The sequence below is a fragment of the Chelonoidis abingdonii genome, chromosome 10, assembly GCF_003597395.2.
Source record: "Chelonoidis abingdonii isolate Lonesome George chromosome 10, CheloAbing_2.0, whole genome shotgun sequence".
Taxonomy (NCBI): Eukaryota; Metazoa; Chordata; order Testudines; family Testudinidae; genus Chelonoidis; species Chelonoidis abingdonii.
Genome location: NC_133778.1, coordinates 19,460,095 through 19,479,847, shown reverse-complemented (window position 1 = coordinate 19,479,847; position 19,753 = coordinate 19,460,095). Strand labels below are relative to the sequence as shown.

General features: G+C 39.9%; 1 protein-coding gene across 4 annotated transcripts in view; it reads left to right on the top strand.

The window, feature by feature from the left end:
- NBEAL1 (neurobeachin like 1) overlaps nucleotides 1–19,753 on the top strand; it is a 141,334-nt gene that overhangs the window by 46,136 nt on the left and 75,445 nt on the right. For 2 of the 4 annotated variants that reach the window (XM_032775342.2, XM_075069993.1), the window contains exons 11-15: nucleotides 3,195–3,281; nucleotides 4,744–4,827; nucleotides 6,281–6,379; nucleotides 6,501–7,084; nucleotides 18,149–18,281. In XM_032775342.2, the coding sequence (XP_032631233.1) occupies nucleotides 3,195–3,281; nucleotides 4,744–4,827; nucleotides 6,281–6,379; nucleotides 6,501–7,084; nucleotides 18,149–18,281 (987 nt within the window). The remainder of the gene's footprint in view (nucleotides 1–3,194; nucleotides 3,282–4,743; nucleotides 4,828–6,280; nucleotides 6,380–6,500; nucleotides 7,085–18,148; nucleotides 18,282–19,753) is intronic. The other 2 variants (XM_032775343.2, XM_075069994.1) reach the window with 1 other exon arrangement.

The window sequence follows — 19,753 nt, the reverse complement described above, 5'->3', positions numbered from 1 at the left end:
CCCATGAACATGCTGAGGGTACAATCCATCCCATCATCCAGATAATTAATGATGTTGAGCAAAACCATCCCCAGGACTGACCCCAGGGGCACTCCGCTTGATACCAGCTGCCAGCTAGATATCGAGCCATTGATGACTAACCATTGGGCCCGACGATCTAACCAGTTTTCTTAAAAAAAAAAAAAATAATAATAATATTAATACTAATCACTGGTGTTCAGTTGCAAGGATTTCAGAATACTTGGTCTGAATTCCTGCATAGCTGAGATTAGGAATGAATTTAATTTGTTACAAAATGCCCTTCTTGGATGCCTTTTCTTTTTAGAAAGGACATAGTATTCATATTTTCTACTTTCTCTGATTCCATGTTAATCCCAGATGACCATTGATTGTAAGCCAGCGCCTTTCACTGAAGTTGTTATGCTTTTATAAGATAAATTTTTCTCAAATAAAAAACAACATAAATATGAATACTGCCTAACTTCCTGGAGTTTCATATTTCATTTCTGTTTTGTCTTCACAATGCAAGTTGTTGACGTGGCTGTATTGAACACTTCTAGATAATTTAATGCTAGCTACAATGTGTGAATTATTGTACAATATTCCATTTAGTTAGAGAATATTTGAATGCAACAGTCCTTTAAAATGCCCACATGCAAATTTTGACCTAGTCTTTCTTACATTGATTTAAGTCAGGGACAAAATTCTGATTGACTTCAGCGGGAACCATATTGAGTGTGTTGTATCGTGTTTGTGTTTTTAACTTATTTTAAAAGTACATTATTTGGCCTTACCAAGGTATTTTTTGCATTTCCTTTTAGGAATCTGTACCTGTTACTGTACTGATCTTACATACTTTGCAATGCTGCTATAAAAGAGAGAGTTGTGTTTTTCTAGCCTGATTCTTACATTATCATATCATGGTGGTATTTAGCTGGTTCATGGGCACTCTAGGCCTGCTCCATTGACTTCAAGGCCAGCAGTGTTATGCCTGTGTTCTAACCATTCTTCTCTCCTTGAATTTCACTCTACCCTTTTGTCATCAGAACTCTTCACTGAGTCAGACCTCTGTACTGTGTATTGGCTTGTGTGTTACTGCTACTACTATTACACAGAGGGGTTCTTCGGTGTTGTCAAATTTGTGCAAGTGTTTTGTTTTTTTACGCTCTCAATGACCCCAGGGACAGGGTCATGTGTTTTCCACATATAGTACAACGCTCTTCAGAGGCTGACTAGAAAGATGAAGTCAGTTGTGAGGTTAGTACATGTCTTTTGTCAAATGCCTCCACTAACCAGGTAGAATCTTGCTAAAAATATTTTTTCCTCATTCTTGAAAATCTGCCACAATTCTGGGTTTACTGGTGACCCCCCCGCCATGTATAACACCACAGATAACAGAAGAGTCATTGATTGTTCTTAACACAATAGAATGTGTTGCGTGTCTATGAACCTGGAGACTAGGAGACTTGCAGTGAGGGAAAGGAGTGAAAAAAGAAATCAAAACTGATTTTCTATTGTGAATACTCCCAAGAGCCACATAATAGAAGCATATTTCTGATCTTACCTCAAAATTGTCTTCAGCTTTGCAGATTGTCTTCAGAGAAGATAGATGAACTTCAGCTAAAGAATTCAAAGCTTATGGAAGAGAGATGTCTTCTTTTTACTCTTCTTTGGGGCTGGGGACCCAAAACATGAGTTTTTTTTTAAAGCTGTTCAGCCAGTTCAGATGTTGATCTGAAATCCAGTTTATTCAGGGCTGTCCCCTAGAATGTTGAGGTAACTGAGGTTTCACTTTATAGCTATTGAAAGGGGTTTTATTGGTACACTAAGAACATCTGACATTGCTTCTTCATGTATCTTGAACATTTTATATTGATGGGAAACTTTCCTTAAATATAGATCAAATTTGAAGAATAGCAGTGGTTACTATGCCCAGCCTTATGTGGGGTGAAGAAAACATCATTCTTCTATGAATAGTCTTCTGGATACAAGAATTCAAAACCAGAGAGAGCCATCTACTTGGGCATTTTAATAAATACATGGTTTTAAAATCTCTAGTTGCTTATTTTTCTCTTCTATATATCTGTTATGGGTAATGAGTTAGAATGAGTTTGTTTTTTCTCTGTCTGTTCTTGCCTCCTGTTCATAATTTTATCTTCAGTTGTTAACACTGTAATTCTGACCCCATATTATAGCTATTTTGCAGTGTTAACAAAAGTATAACAGCTTTGGTCATGACGGATGCCTTTCAAACTAAGCAATGTTTCTAACTTTATGGGGTTTTTAATACTTTTTTAATGCAGAGTAGTATCTTTGATTGTTGTCCTGTGTTTGCCTTTGATTACCGAGTGAGGTTCCATATACTGAACACACAATCTTCAGTGAGTACAAAAGTGGTTTTAAAAAATAGTTTTTTGCATACCATTTCATTTTTCTGTTGCACATTTTCTCTGAAATGTGACAAGCTGTCATTCTCCTCTGTTTTCAAGAGTTTTTTGAATTACTTGGTCTGGAAAACTATGTATTTCTAAGAGCCTCTTGACTCTCAGTCTAAAAGCAGAAGAGGGCAGAGCTTCAGAGTAGATCCATCTTTGGGTGACTGAGTTAAAGTTCTTGCCAAGCTGCCAACTCATCAAGATGACTGAAAATTTCCCCCAGTCCTTCCAGTCCCTCACAAAGCCCTTGCTATCTCTGCATTCTGAAGTGTTGTACAGCAAGCTTCTCTAGATTGTTAGTGTCACTGCAGCCCTCCTACAAGATGAAACATAAGTAGAGAAACTAGGAGGCTGTCCTTCCCTCTTCCCTTCATGTTTCTAATGTCTTACAGTTGTCCTCCCTCCTTTTTTAATGTGAATGTTGAGAGCCTCCAGTCCTGCGCTTGGTCGCCATGCATCTAAGAACACTAAGCAAGTAACAAAAATAACTTGTAATTAGTACCTTTTCCATGTCTCAGCAATTACATCTTTTGGTTTATTTCTGGAAAACAGAATAAGCTAATGAATGTTTAACAATAGTTTGATGTAATATTGGAAGAATTAACAAAAGACTGATATTTGTTAAGAATTGTGTAACTCACCAGTGTGAGATCATGTATGCTGTATGTGAAACATAAATTAATCCCAGGCTTCATGATATTAGCTGCAGGTAATGTTTAATGCACCTCTTTCCATTATTCTTGTCTCTGTTTCTAACAGCTGTTTTTAAATGCTAACAATAAGGTGGCAGACAAGAGTGAAAAAGACCTTGCCAACAAATTACTGACAGAAATGAATGAGGACCAGGTACCTACACAATTTTGCTTCACTTGAAGCCAAGACAGAGTCGAAGTCAGTGGGAAAAGTGATTCCTGTACTTTACTTATCCATCCTCCTGAAACTGCTGCAGCGGGATAAATTCAGACTGCTGCAGAGACCTATGCATGTTGTGTTTGGAAAGTAATCTTTTATGATAAGCAAATCACACCCATGACTTCAGATGTATGGAGATGCTTCAAGTTGTAGGTATTTTAAAAATATCAAGTACAAATTTTGCTCCTTTTAATCTGAGGAGGGTGAAGTACAGGAATAGAATCCTAGTATCAATGCTATCAACTTGGTGGTGATTTCATTTATTCTTGTTTGCTTCTGTCTCGGCACGGTGGTCTATTGGGTTCTGGGGCTTTGTTTGTGAATCTGTATGGTTGTAGTTGATGTCCTGATTCTTTGCTTGTCATCAAGAACAGATGATCACTATACAATGGACAGGCTGAATGTGGGAGGTGAGAAGAGTCTGTTGTCTTGAATTTTCGTTAGCGTAATGGAAAGCATCAAATGCAAATTCTTACTGTATCACTCCTTATAGGAGTATGGAGATTGTTACTGATTTGTTCTCATTTTAAATAGATAATGCGGTGCTGAGCACATGAAAGTATGCAGTCTAGGAATGTTGATTCTGTTTAAAATAGCCAATCCTGTTGGTAACTCAGTGTGAGGATCTGCATGTAAACATTTGTTCACTAACTTCTCATTGTCCAATATGCAATATATTATTTCAGAGACTATCACATGGTGTCTGTTCATTTGCATAGTTCCACTGGTCAAGTTTACAGAGGGACCTGCTGATATATGGCACATAATTTTCTGTTCATAAATTATCATGAAAAATATCAGTATTCAGAGGAATTAACTAATAGAAAACAAAAGGAAAAGAATTATTTGAGACTCGTTTGATTTGAAAGTAGAGTGTCATCCTCAAGGATGGATGGATGTAAGAGGCGATGAAGTTATACTGTGCTGGTATAACTAATCACTTCTAATGTGTGTGTGTATTGCTTTGGTGTGTGCAGGAGCCTGCACTGAGATTAAAATGATGTTCATCTCTATTTGTTAAAGAAGTGATTGTCAGAAAGCTATATACTCTGCAGTGCACACATACAGTACAAGGGGTTGGTTACTTTCTTTTCCTCCCTCCCTCTTGAGATTGTCCATTAACAGCATGAGGAAAGTTGTACATTTGTCCATCAGAACCTTTTACTGTAATGTGTGTGAACGCTTCTTTCCTCTTCTTGAATTACACGGCTAGTTTTCTGTCATTGTGTCCTTTCCTGTAGGTTGTGGTGTCATAAAATCCATGTTGGTGGGGAGATGATTGTAAAGCATGTTAATTAACTTTGGTTTTCATCCTGGCAGAAGTGCAAAGAGTACCCTTCAGAGCAGAATTCTGTTTAATATATTTGTAAGTAACACTTGTCTCTGCTGCTTTCAGGTGTTTCAGGGACAACTAGACTGCTTGGCAGTATCCACCATTCAAGCCCTTACAGCAGTGTTGCACAAATCTCCAGCTGCGAAGGTAAACATATACATGAATAGATCTGTTTATGGTAGCCATCTTTCTGATTTCATGTTCAACATTTTAATGTAAAACCTAGAAGAATTGTTTGTTATTATTAGACAGCAGACCCCAATCAGATCAAGAAACCCTTTGTGCTTTTCTTCCTCATGCTCCTCTTATGGACTACATGATCATTTGGGCTGGACATTAATTTAATTCTATGTGAAGTTGGAACATGATTTCTGGGATTAGAGCTAATTTGATTGGTTAATAAAAAACAGAAACTTCAAAAACCGAGTGTAAAGTAACATTCTCTGACAACTTACCGTGCAATGAAAATTGCGCCAAGTTCCATGAGTATTTGAAGGGATACCTCCATACTCCACATTTTATATGAATTTTTCAACAGTGACTTTTTTGCCTCTCGCTACTTTATTCCAGAAGCACTTCACGTAAAATCTTGTTTCTTCCAACAAATTCACTCATATTTAAAAATGTGTTTTCCACATCGTACAGTTAACAATTGAAAATGCCCATGCAAAGAGAAGGAAATTCACTTAATAGGAATCAACTGCTGTTGATTAACTAATTGATGGATATAACTGTGTAGATTTTACTGTTTGAGAGTTGTTTTCCATAAATTCAGTGCAAGGTAACCAGTTTTCAGAATACTTTCCCATATTTAATAAAGTTTCTATCTCAAATATTTTTCAAATATTATTAAATCAAGACATTTTTCTGGGAGAATATTTTACTAAAAAATGATCATATACTACTTCAGCTTCTGCACCTACTTGTGTTTACTTTCATCTTATTCTGTAGGTTCAACTAAATAATAAAACAATTGGTGTTTTGTAATAAACTAAAAAGACTAACATTTTGAAATATATTAAAACAACGTACTGGAGATTTCGTTTATGGTTTATAACAAGTAAAATAAAGCTTTTCTCTGTGCCTGTGCACTTCTGTTGTAATTTGCCAGCTAGAATTAAAACATTTATTAAACTACAGAATATATTTTTGTATGACATCATAATATATGCGGTAGTGTCATGAATCTATAACTATAAGGCCTAATCCAAAACTCGTTGAAGTCAACCAGAAGACTATCCTTAACTTCTTTAGCCTTTAGATAAGGTTTGTAGTATGTTCTCATAAAGGGTAACATAACAATAAAGGTTTCAGAGTAGCAGCCGTGTTAGTTTGTATCCGCAAAAAGAACAGGAGTACTAGTGCCACAAGTACTCCTGTTCTTATAACAGTAAAGCTAGTTTTGTGTTAGATGAGACCCTGTTAATGCAGGTAAGTAATTAGCGACTAGAGTTAGTTGTCTCTGTCTCTTTTATTATCCCCAACAGAGGTTGGTCCAATAATTAGCTCCCCAACCTTGTCTCTCTAAAATGCTGAACTGACACATCTACAACTGCCCTGCATACTTTTATTAATGTCACTATATTTTTTAACTCTTCAGGAGGTCTTTAAAGAGCGGATTGGTTATGCACATATCTATGAAGTACTAAAATCTCTGGGTCAGCCCTCGCGAGAGTTGCTAGAAGAACTTATGAATATGGTGAGATGTGCTTGCCTTGAACATTATCTAAAATGGCTGAACTTCTGGACAGCTTTTCTGCCTTTGTTTTGTTGTAGTTGGCCAGTAGTTCATTGTTGTGTTCTATGCTCTTTTTTTCCAGGCTGCTGAAGGTGATCACGTGTCTGTTGGAATTTTGGGCATTAGCAATGTCCAGCCCTTATTGCTGCTTATCCAGTGGCTTCCAGAGCTAGAGTCACATGACCTGCAGATCTTCATCTCAAATTGGTTGAAGCGAATCTGCTGTATTAACAGGCAGAGTCGTGCCACGTGTGTCAATGCAAACATGGGCATCCGCATCATTGAGACGTTAAACTTCCACTCTTCACTCCATCGCACTTGTGCTGAGAACCTGATTGCCCTCCAGGGTTCTTTGGGAAGTCAATCAATGAGCTCTGAAGAACTGCATCGACTAATACGACTCTTGAGGACTAATGAAGCAAAGCAGTCTCACCCTTACGTCATCCCTGTGATGCGTGCAATCCTGGCAATGGCTCGGAAGCAAGGCCTGGACAGTGCGATGCAATATTTCAATTTGTCCCCCAGCATGGCAGGAATTGCTGTGCCACCTATTCACAAATGGCCAGGCTCTGCATTTTCCTTCAATGCTTGGCTATGCCTAGACCAGGACCAAGTTACACCTGACATCACCAGCAAAGGAGGAGGCAAGAGGAAGCAACTATATAGGTATGCTTACTGTGATTACTTTGTGTGGAGGAACATCTCTTGGTAATCTGCATCCCATGGCATACGTGGTAGCAATGCTTATATTTATATAGGACATTTCATACCAAAATACTTGATAAATTGAATATCGGTTGAGTTTGTTAACAGGAAAGGCTTCATCTACCACCGAAGACATGACTATACTGCAGGAATAGTCATGCAAATGCATGGTTAAGGGTTTCTGTATTGGAACAATTGTACTGCTAGTGTGTATAGGAAGGTGCAATTCTATAACTATATTAAGAGTAAATTATTTGGGTAATGCATATTAACGTGTTTTCTCATCCATGATGGCATTAAAGAAAGAAAAAAGGACCCCCTAATTAAAACAGGTAACCATGCATTAGTATAGTTCTTGTCATGTATAGGGGCCATAAAATGTAACTGCCTCTAGTTTTAACACAGGTGTTCAATAGCAAGCAAGTGCAAACGTTCAGGATAATACCTGAAAAATATCCTTTTCTAACTGGAACTGCAGGGGGAAATTTCTGAGTTTGGAATTTGGCCAAGACATCACTTTAACCCTTTTCTCATATAACCAATGCCATGGACTGACTCATTTTAAGATCTAAACGACCACTTCTGATTATTATCTGAACTACAGGCCCTCCAGCAGCACAGCGCTCCAGAATATCATGCTGGGGTATTAGTATAGTACTGACTTGGTTAAAAGTGCCATCTACTTAATTCCCTACACCATTTCTTTTATTTTTTTAAAAGGTCTCCCATTCAATCCTGACTTAAACCCACATAGTTTCTGAAATCTAATGGTATTATAGCATAAGGAGAAATGGCTGCAGCTGCATTTGGACTTGATGGTTCTAGAATAGTAGTTTGCATGTTTTGTCATTAAATTGAAGTTAGAATATGATGTATTCTAGTGTGTGGTGGAGAAAGGGTATCATATGTTACTCTGCATGTGCTGCTCACCAGATAGGGATTGATGTTGGCTATTCAGATTAAGTTCTAAAATGCTTGATTGAAGGGAATATAATAGCAAATAGGAAATAGATAACAAGAATAAATAAATGATTAAAAACACACTTTGTTTCAGTGGAAAATGCTTTTTTAAATATACAACAGAAAAGATTGAGCTAGCTACTATCTCCATGCTTTGTGGTCTCTAGGTGCATTATTAGGTGAAGGGCAGACACCACTGATTTGGTCGACTTAATGTACCCACTCTACACACATACACTGCATTCATCATTTGAAAATGTATTATGTCTATTTAAAGATGAGGTATGATGTGGAGCTGTCGAGTAGTGCCATTACCTTAAAAGTGGGGGCTGAACAATGATACCATCAACACATTAAAATGACCACTTTGAAATATTTGCATTTTTTCTGTGAGTTTAATGATTCTACGTATTATTTCAAGATGTAAAATTGGATTTCTTTTTGATTTTAATGTATCACAACAATTATAGAACTGTGGGACTGGAAGGGACCTCGGTAGGTCATCTAGTCCAGTCCCCTGCAATCAAGACAGAACTAAGTGATTGCTAGATCATTCCTGACAGGTGTTTGTCTAACCTGTTCTTAAAAACCTCCAATGACAGTGATTCTACAGCCTCCCTAGACAATTTGTTCCAGTGATTAACTGCCCTGACAGTTAAGAAGTTTTTCCTAATGTCCAGTGTAAACCTCCCTTGCTGCAATTTAAGCTCTTTGCTTCTCTGTTTTAAGGAGAACAATCTTTCATCCTCCTCCTTGTAACAATCTTTTACATACTTGAAAACTGTTACTATGTCCCCTCTGTCTTTTCTTCTCCAGATTAAACAAACCCAATCTTTACTATCTTTCCTCCTAGGTCATGTTTTCTTTAATCATTTTTGTTGCCCTCCTCTGAACTTTCTCCAGTTTGTCCACATTTTTCTGCAGTGTGATGCCCAGAACTAGATGCAGTTCTCCAATTGAGGCCTTGTCAGTGTAGCATAGAGTAGAAGAATTACTTCTTCTGTCTTGCTTACAGCCCTTCTGCTGATACATGCCAGAATGGTGTTTGCTCTTTTTTCTGCAACAGTGTTACACTGTTGACTCATATTTAGCTTGTGAGCCACTGTACACCCCAAATCTCTTTCCGCAGTACTCCTTCTTGGGCAGTCATTTCCCATTTTGTATATGTGCAATTGATTGATCCTTCCTAAGTAAAGCACTTTGCATTTGTCCTTCGTGAATTTCATCCTATTTTCTTCAGATCATTTCTTTAGTTTGTCCGGATCATTTTGATTTTTAATCCTACCCTTCAAAGCACTTGCAACCCCTCTTGATATTGTCAGACATTGAGTGTATGTCAGACATTGAGTATATGCTCTATGCCATAATAATTTATGAAGATATTGAACGTAACCAGACCCAGGACCAATCCCTGCAATATCTATACTCCTGAAGGAATTATGCGCCAAAAAAATTAAAAATTACGGACACAATATTTTAAAATTCTGCAATATAGGGACTCAGCAGTGAGGATGCACCTAACCCTGACACAGTGCAAGGGCTGGGTCTGTCCCAGAAACACCCTGGGGCCCTGACCCTCTGTGCCAGGTGCACCAAATGTGGGTCAGCAGGCTGAGCCCAGCAGGATCCAAGTGTGGAGGGGCTTAGTGTGGAGGGATCCTGTGTGGGGTGAGAGGTTTCTGTGTGGGACTACATGAGTGTAGACAGCTCAATGGGAGAGCTGGATGCAAAGGGGCTCGGAGGATTCTGGGTGCAGGGGCAATGGGACTCTGCAGGGGATCCTGGTGATGGTGGTTGGGCTCAGCGGTGGGGTCTGGGTGTGTGGGAGATGAGATTTGGCAGTGGGGTCTGGGTGTGGGAATTCAGTGGGGGGTCCAGGTGCAGGGGGAGTGGGGCTTGAGGGAGCGGGGGTCCAAGTGTAGCTGGTTGGAGCTCAGTGGGGTGGGGATCTGGGTCTAGGGGGGGCCTGTCAGAGGGGTTCAGGTATAGGGGGCAGGGCTTATCAGGGTCAGGGTTCGATGGGCCTGCTTAATGGGGGAGCCCGAGCTGCTGCCGAGGGGATGCCGCATGCCAGGATCCCACTTCCCCCATGATTCCCCTATATCCTTTTCTTCTCCATCTCCCTCTCCTTGTGCCCACATACCCCTCCCCTTGCCCTATTCCACTGCCCTTCCTTCTCCACCCTCTCAGCTGCCTTCCCTCGTTATCCCCACCCCTGCTTGCCCAGCCCCATCGCGGGAACTCACTCTTCCATAGAAAATAGGAAGGCTCCCAGAACACAGAAAGGGAACACAACTGGCACTGGAACCCAGGAGGTTGCGTTCAGCTGCGGAGTCAGCAGAACCCGACAAGCCTCCGAGCTGGGCAGCTCTGCGTTTGCAGAAATGAGGAGGGACAGGGAGCATTGGCATGTAACCCCATGCGCCTCCCCATGCCTCACCTCTGTCCCCGCCCCCAACCTGCACACATGGTTGCATCTCCTTGCCCCCGCAAGGCTTCCCTGCCGTTTTCGGCAGGGAAAAGCAGGAAATGTGTGTGTCTGGGGGAACGTATGTTTTCTGCTGCGGGCACGCAGTCCCGCAGCATCTCCCCAGGAGTACAGTCACTGACACACATGTATACTTAGCCCAACTTCTCCACAACGGTGATCACACAGGCATCTCTGTGGCTGCTCCAGGTACACTGGAACAGACGCACTGCGTGGGCTGTCAGGGAAGAGATGCATGTCCCCTGGAAGATTTTTTTTGCAGGGGGCACAGAAGAATGTCGGCTATATGAATTCTGGGCCTCTGCATTGGCGCAGAATTCCCCCAGGAGTAATACCCCACTGGATATGTCCTTCGAGCTTGACTGTGAACCACTGATAACTACTCTCTGGGAATGGTTTTCCCATCGGTTATACACCCACCTTATAGTAGGTCCATCTAGTTTGTTACCCTGTCAAAGAAAGCTATTAGGTTAGTTTGATGTGATTTGTTCTTGACATATCCATGTTGACTGTTATCCACTTATTATCTTCTAGGTGTTTACAGATTGCTTGCTTGCTTATTTGCTTGATTATCTTTCCGGGTACTGAAGTTAAGCTGACTGGTCTGTAATGCTACAGGTTATCCTTATTCCCCTTTATATAGATTGGCACTGTATTTACTCTCTACCCAGTCCTCTGGAATCTCTCCCATCTTCCATGAGTTTTTGAAGATAACCACTAATGGTTCAGATACCTCCTCAGTCAGCTCCTTGAGTATTCTAGGATACATTTCATCAGGCCCTGGTGACTTGAAGACATTTAACTTATCTACAAAATTTTTAACTTGTTCTTTCCCTATTTTAGCCTCAAATTCTACCTCATTTTCAGTGACATTCACTATGGTAGACCATTGATCACTACTAACCTTTTTGGTGAAAAAAGAAAGAAAAAAGGCATTTAGCACTTGCGTGACTTCCACATATTTTATTATTGTCTTTCCCCTCTCATTGAGTAATGGGCCAGCCTAGTCCTTGGTTTCCTCTTGCTTCTAATGTATTTGTAGAATGTTTTCTTGTTACCCTTTATGTCTCTAGCTAGTTTAATCTCATTTTGTGGCTTGGCCTTTCTAATTTTGTCCCTATAGTCTTGAGTTTTTTTTTTTTTTTTTGTATTAATCCTTCATAATTTGACTTAGTTTCCACTTTTTATAGGACTCTTTTTTGAGTTTCACATCACTGAAGATCTCCTGGTTAAGCCAGGGTGGTCTCTGGCCATACTTCCTGTCTTTCCTACGCAGTGGGATAATTTGTTCCTGTGCCCTTAATAATGTCTCTTTGAAAAACTACCAGTTCTTTTGAGCTGTTTTTCCCTTCGACTTGCTTTCCCTGGGACCTTATCTACCAACTTGCTGAGTTTGCTAAAGTCTGTCTTCTTGAAATCCATGGTCTTTTTATTCTGCTGTTTTTCCTCCTACCATTCCATAAAATCATTTATCATTTCATGATCACTTTCACCCAGTCTGCCTTCCAAATTCTCAGTCAGTTCCTCCCTATTTGTCAAATCAAATCTAGAACAGCCTCTCTCCTAGCTGCTTTCTCCACCTTCTGAAACAAAAAAATTGTCTCCTGTGCATTCCAAAAACTTGTTGGATAATCTGTGCCCTGCTGTATTAGTTTCACAATAGATGTCTGAGTAGTTGAAGTCCCCCGCTACCACCAAGTCCTGTGCGTTGGATGATTTTGGTAGGCCTACACTAGGGGAGGGGGTTGACCTAAGATATGCAAGTTCAGCTACGTGAATAGCATAGCTAAAGTCGATGTATCTTAGGTCAATTTACCTGACCGTGAGGATGGTGGCGAGTCGACTGCTGCTGCTCCCCCATCAACTCCACTTCTGCCTCTCACCACGGTGGAGTTCCAGAGTCAACAACAGAGCAATCGAGGATCGATAGTGTAGACATGATAAAAGACACGATAAATCGATCCCTGATAGATCGATCACTACCTGCCAATCCAGTGGGTAGTGTAGATGTACTCTTTGTTAGTTGTTTAAGAAAAGCCTTATTCACCTCTTCTTCCTGGTTAGGTGGTCTATAGCATACCTCTACCATGACATCACCCTTATTCTTTTACCCCTTTTATCCTTACCTTGAGACTTTCAACAGTTCCATCTCAACCTCAGTGAAAATAGATACATCTTTGACATACGAGGCAACACCTCCTCCCTTTTTTCCCTGCTGATCCATCCTGACCAAGCTGTACCCTTCTGTACCAATATTCCAGTCGTGTGTTATCTCACCAAGTCTCTGTGATGCCCACTTTGTCATAGTTGTGATTATTCACTGTATTTCTAGTTCTTCCTGTTTATTCCCCATATTTCTTGCGTTAGTATACAGACATCTAAGATACTGATTTGATTTTCCCCCTGTGTTTCCTCTTATCTATCCCTCGTCATATCTGTAATTGCCCATGCCCCCCCCCCCTCCAGATTCTGACCCTTCACCCGGGTCTTCATGTTTTTGACTTACCTGTGGGCTTTTGTCTCCCCCGTCAAACCTAGTTTAAAGCCCACCTCACTAGGTTAACCAGTCTGTATCCAAAGATACTTTTCCCCCTTCCTCAATACACCCCATCTCTGCTCAATAGTCCTTCTTCCAGGAACAGGATCCCGTGGTCAAGGAAGCTGAAGCTCTCCTGGTGACACCAGGGATTCACCTCCAGGATGCCTTGGTCTCTGTTTGAACCCCTACCCTTGACCAGAAGGATTGAAGAGAGTGCCACCTGTGCCCCCAACTCCTTCACCCTTACTCCCAGAACCCAGCAGTCACTTCTGATCTGTTCAGGGTCTTACCTCATATGTATATGAGTGCTCACATGAATGATTAGCATAAGTTAGCAGTCAGAGGGCCGGACGGTCCTCGGCAATCCCTCTGGAACAAGAATTGCAAGAGGATAAATCAAAATCTAATAACAAATTTGTATAGGTATCATTGTAATGTAATAGAACTGGTGGAATTTCTGGTCAACATCATTATTGTCATCTTTCTCATTGTGATATTTGTCAAAAGTGCATGGGTTACCAGTTTTCATTGCCTTGGTGTATACAAAGTTCTGTGCAGGGAATTTTGCTCTGACTGAAGAGGCAGTTGATTGTGCAGCAACACCTACTGGTAGGGGCACAAATAAGGTCTTACAGAAACTCAGATGCCATTGTGCCCTTGAAGAATACAGGAAGTAGTTCAGCATACACTTTTTTCCATCCATGTTGTGATGGTGAACCAATATACGGCTCACCAGTGTGCGAAGACACCCAAATTTTTGTTTGGCAAGATGTTTTTTTGAAATGCTCTTCAAAACTGTCCTCACATGGTGGGAGTTTGGCTAGTGACTTTTCCTTTTTCGATGGCTAGATTTAGGCACAAGCAATTCAGGTCTCTGTGGGTCTCCTTTTCTTTCTCACTCTGGTCATGCAGCACTACTGCCAACTTCCTTGCTGCAGAAATTCTGACTTGTCCTTTATTTTCTCCCAGTTTGGCAAGATCTCTGAAGCAGTAAGCTCCCTTTGTTTTCACAACATTAAACACAATTTTTTCCCAGTACCAAATAGGGATGATACAGGATTACATCCCATTAATGCATGTGCAGCAGGAAGTATGTTACAGAAGTGAGGAGTGAGTGCATCACAAATTGCATGCGCTGATATGAAGCGACACTTGTCAGTTGTGCTAGAAATAGTGCCTGTTTCAATCCACATGTTATCTGTGTGTTCATTTTTGGAAAGTAGTGAACATCAATGATGAAAACATCTGTATCAGGTGACCTCCTTACTATGGTTCTTTTGACACCAAGAAACCCAAAAGCCATATTGGTACATACAGCATGGAGAAGCATCCTTGTGTCTGCTTCCTCTTGAGTACTATACAAGTCTTGGGCTTCTTCACCGCCTCTACTAGTGATGGACTTCGCTACTTCACCACTCAAAAAGCCTCCAGCAAGAAGGAGTGTTTGTGTTGAGTGTGTTCCTACAGTCTCAGGTGCTTTTTGAACCCTAGATTCACAGCGGAATTTTACAAGTGACTGCTTGTTGGATGCCATGTTTAGAAACTTTTCCATGGTGGCACAGAGGGCATCCACCAATCACCTGGTATTTCTTGCATCCAACTTTAGATCATGTCCAGCACAGTCTTCCTTCAGTTTTCACAGAGTTACTGTTGTCATATCTGTCAGACTTTGATTACAGAATTAGCATTGTCAACTGCTTTTAGGACCTTCCTTCAGTACTCAGCAGCCAGTTCATTGAATGTGGGAAATTTGTCTCCAACTATCATTTGTATGACAGCCCCGGCATCTCTGATCTGTGCTGTCCTGTCATCTTCATTTCTTTGTTGTATGCTCTTAGCTCATGGATTCTTTCTGCTTAGCTCTTCCAGCTGATGTCGTAATTGAACTTGGAACATAGGCACAGACCCTATTGGATGACTAAGAACAGTTCCCCTTAAAACATCACCGCTACATCTTGCTAAGGACAAGGCTCTGCAGGAAAAAAACTTCTGAACTGACAGCTACTGTGATTTCTCTTCCCTTGCCTCTTACAGTTGGTCATCTTGGCCATATCAGTAAATGTTTTGATGCCAGATTTCTTGACTGGGCTGTATGTCCCATCAGAATCAAGTGCACCTCTCTCAGATTTCTCCATTTGTTCTTCATCAACATCTTCTGTTTTCAGTAGAGACTTGTGTACGTCATATGTTACATGCAGTCAAGTAGATATGTTCATAAGCGCCACAGGATATGATACATTGTCATATAATAAGATCTGTAACATGCTCTTTTTCCCTTTTAAGTGAGAAGGCAAGACTAGTTTGTGGACTTTTTCTTTACTATTTCTTGTTAGGCCACTTCTTTCTCTCATAGCCTTTGTATATTCATAATATGAAACTGTGTATTCCCATCTTTAGCACTAACACTGACCTTTTCATAAGTGTCGCTGAATTAAAAAGCTAGTTCCTAGAATATTTCAAAGGCTAGCACATGCTACATAGGCAATTACAAATTAAAACATTCTAGCAGGCAGACTAGATGCTACATTTTATCTGCAATAGCTTACAAATGAAGAAGCATTATATTAAGAATTCACGGTCATGTATATCTACCCACTATGCTATACAAACTGTGGGCATGCATTGTACTGCTACTGGTACACAATCTTCAGTGTGGGACTGATATAGTTAGCAAATTTCAACTGAAAACTATAGATAACTGTTATCACTTCTGAGATACTTTGACAATTAAGAATATGTGATGTCAAAACATTTCATGGTAGTATATTAAGGACAAACACAAAGTACTCCATTTAGGAAGAAACAATCAGTTGAACGCATACGAATGGGAAATGACTGCCTAGGAAGGAGTACTGCAGAAAGGGATCTGGGGGCCATAGTGGATCACAAGCTAAATATGAGTCAACAGTGCATTGCTGTTGCAAAAAAAGCAAACATCATTCTGGGATGTATTAGCAGGAGTAATGTAAGGAAGACATGAGAAGTAATCTGCTCTACTCCGCACTGATTAGGCCTCAACTGGAGTACGGTGTCCAGTTCTGGGTGCCACATTTCAGGAAAGATGTGGATAAATTGGAGAAAGTCCAGCGAAGAGCAACAAAAATGATTAAAGGTCTAGAAAACAGGAGGGAAGATTGAAAAAAATGGGTTTGTTTTGTCCAAAGAAGAGAAGACTAAGAGGGGACAGGATAATAGTTTTCAAATATGTAAAAGGTTGTTTACAAGGAGGAGGGAGAAAAATTTTTCTTCTTAACCTCTGAGGATAGGACAAGAAGCAATGGACTTAAATTGCAGCAAGAGTGGTTTAGGCTCGACTTTAGGAAAAACTTCCTGTCAGGGTGGTTAAGCACTGTAAGAAATTGCCTAGGGAGGTTGTGGAATCTCCATCTTTGGGGACTTTTAAGAGCAGGTTGGACAAACACCTGTCAGGGATGGTCTAGATAATACTTAGTCCTGTTCTGAGTGCAGGGGACTGGACTAGATGACCTCTCAAGGTCCCTTCCAGTCCTATGATTCCAAAATGTTGATATTTGCCATATTTATCATGTTAAACAGCTTCACCGTCTCTAGGGAGGGACTTGCCCATACAAAACCAATACAAAGTCTTTTAATGCATTGTTGTTTGGTAGCTTTGACCAAGAAGCACCATATTAAGGAGTTGAAATTAATTTAAACAGTAAAAATTGTAAGTATAGTCATTTCACAGTGTTTCTGAAATTGTGCAAAAAAAAGGCTTTTTCATTTACCTCACCTACAGGCTTACAGCACCACTTGAGAGCTCCTCATTATACCTCATCTAAACATACATAAAATAAGCTTTCAAATTATGTGTGATGTGCATGTGTGTAGGGTGAGTACATTAAACTCCCAAATTATGGATCTTTTTGGAGACTTGCTGCACACTGATATAGCTTTCACTTAATCTAGATGCACCATCTGCTTATTCTGTAAGTGCCATGATTAATAACAATTGTAGTGAAAATGCTTCTCATAATAACCACATTTGAGGGAATGTAACAGGCTTTGACAATAATTTTTTCACATATTTTTCATAATGAAGTGTTCAAGGTATGAAAAGAGCCTAAAGCCAGGTCTGTACTAGAAAACCTGGCAAGCCTTCCTATCGTAGCTTCTACTGGCAAAGAAGTGATTTTGTCAATATATCTTATACCAGTTGGGTGACCAAAATAAGCTATACCAGCAAAAGCACTTTGCTGCCAGTATAACCGCATCTACATTTGGGCTTCTGCCAGTATAGAAATATTGCAAAAGATTACCCCACTCCCACTCCCATGACATTACTCTACCAGCAAAAATTTCAAGTGTAGACCTGACCAAAAAATTCCCTATAACAATTTTAAACCTCATGCAATTTCTGTCAAAATGGTTCCTCAAAAAATGTTAGAAATAAAAGCACCAATATAACAGGATAGGTACTTTTGTATATAATGTAAATTTAGGAAAATACTTGATTGCAGAAAAATACTTCCTAATTCCTGTTAACAGGAGCCTCCAAAATGTCCCATGTAAACATAGTATTGGCAAATTACCACAAACCTAACGGCAGCCTTTTACTTCACCCCTCCTGACAAAATGGCACAGATTGAAGCCTAGATTCATCTTTATGATAGAGATGTTGCTTGCAGAGACTGCAGTACCCCACATGCAGTGCTTTATATTGAAACCAGCATAAACTCTGTGGATTTAGACTGAAACGTTACATGCTGGAACCAAAGTTTGCATCTCCATGTAAAAGGTGAGGATGGCTACAAATTTCTTTGAGAACACTGGACCACTTGTGTTCTGCACACCATGTTTTAGGCTTCCTTGTGCCTATCGTTTACTTGTAGTTGTTTGTTTTTATTAAATGAACCAGAATGTCACTTTGAGGATCCTTTTACTCATGAGATATGACTAGTGACGATGGAATGTTTTCAGCCATGCTGAACAATTTAAACAGGTTTTGTACTGATTTCACATACTGCTAGATACCTTTCAACAGTTCTGATAAACTGTCTCATGGATTTTTCATTTGTAGCTTTTTTACAGGAAGTGGGATGGGTTTCGAGGCCTTCATTACCTACTCTGGAACGCTGGTGGTTGCAGTTTGCACGAAGAGAGAATATGCAACAGTGATGCTGCCAGAGCATTGTTTTTGTGATTCCCTCTGGGTAAGATCTGCTACTTGCTACTTAAATGTACTTTGTTTAGGACAGAATAGTCTTAGCTAAAGAGAAGCAACTGATAACTAACTCACTTGTTAAGATTTTTTTCTCTTGAATAAAGACACGTTCCACTTCTAAAGATAAGGCCTAATCCTTAAACACGTGAATAGATCTTATTGTGGACTTATTTGTTTGATAGGGTTTTGAGGGCAGGACGAGGGTATGTTCCTGAGTGATTTAACAGTGAGAGGCTTTTAGGAGTTTCTGTTTTTATTTATCAGCTGGCTGAGGTAAATTGTCGTCTCCATTTAATAATGCTGCTGCCTTGTGGAGTTAATTTGTTCCTTAATATTTATGCTATTGGATGGTTATTGTAAGTCTAATTATTGTCGGGGGCTTAGAAGTTTTGTATATGTTTTTTAATGGTAAATCTAAATAAATGTCAATGTGGCTACTTAGGCAAGTAATGATTACAGGACAGGATCTGTAATCACAGAATCATAGAAATGTAAGGCTTGAAGGAACCTTGAGAAGTCAGTTCCAGGCCCTTGCATTGAGACAGGACCAAGTAAACCTAGATCACCCCTGCCAGGTGTTAGTCCAACCAGTTTTTAAAAACGTCTAATGATGGAGATTCCACAACCTCCCTTTGAAGCTATTTGATAACTGTAAGAAATCCTTATAGTTAGAAAAAATGGCTATTTTTAAAATCCAATTTAAATCTCTCTTGCTGCAAATTAAGCCCATTGTTTCTTGTCCTTCCTTCAGTGAACATGGAGAACAATTGATTGCTGTCCTCTTTAATAGCCCTTTACATATTTTAAGACTGTTAAGAGATCCACCCATAATCTTCATTTCGTCAGGCTAAACATGCCAGGTTTCTTTAACCTTTCCTTATTGATCAGGTTTCCTAAACCTTTTATCACTTTTGTTGCTCTTCTCTGGACTCTAATTTCTTCATATCTTTCTTAAACTGCCCAGAATTGGACACAGTATTCCAGCTGCGGCCTCACCAATGCTGGGTAGAGCAGGATAATTGCTTCCTGTGTCTTAAATATAATAATTCTGTTAATTTTTGCAATGGCATCACATTTTTGACTCACATTCAATTTGTGATCCACTATAACCCCCCCAGATCCTTTTCAGCAGTACTACCATCTAGCCAGTTATTCCCATTTTGTAGTTGTACATTTGATCTTTCCTTCTTAAGTGTAATACTTAGCTCTTGTTTTTATTGAATTTCATCACGTTGAATTCAGACTGATTCTCCAGTTTGTCAAGGTCTTTTGGAATTCTAATTATGTCCTCCAAAGTGCTTGCAATCCCTCCCGTATTGGTGTCATCCACAAATTTTATAAGCATACTAATGGCTACTGTCTCTGCAATTTCTGTAAAGGGGCCATGTCAGTGTTATGGTAGTTCTCTATTCCTCTGATGTTTTTTAAGAAGAAGAAACATAAATGGATCTGGATCAGTTA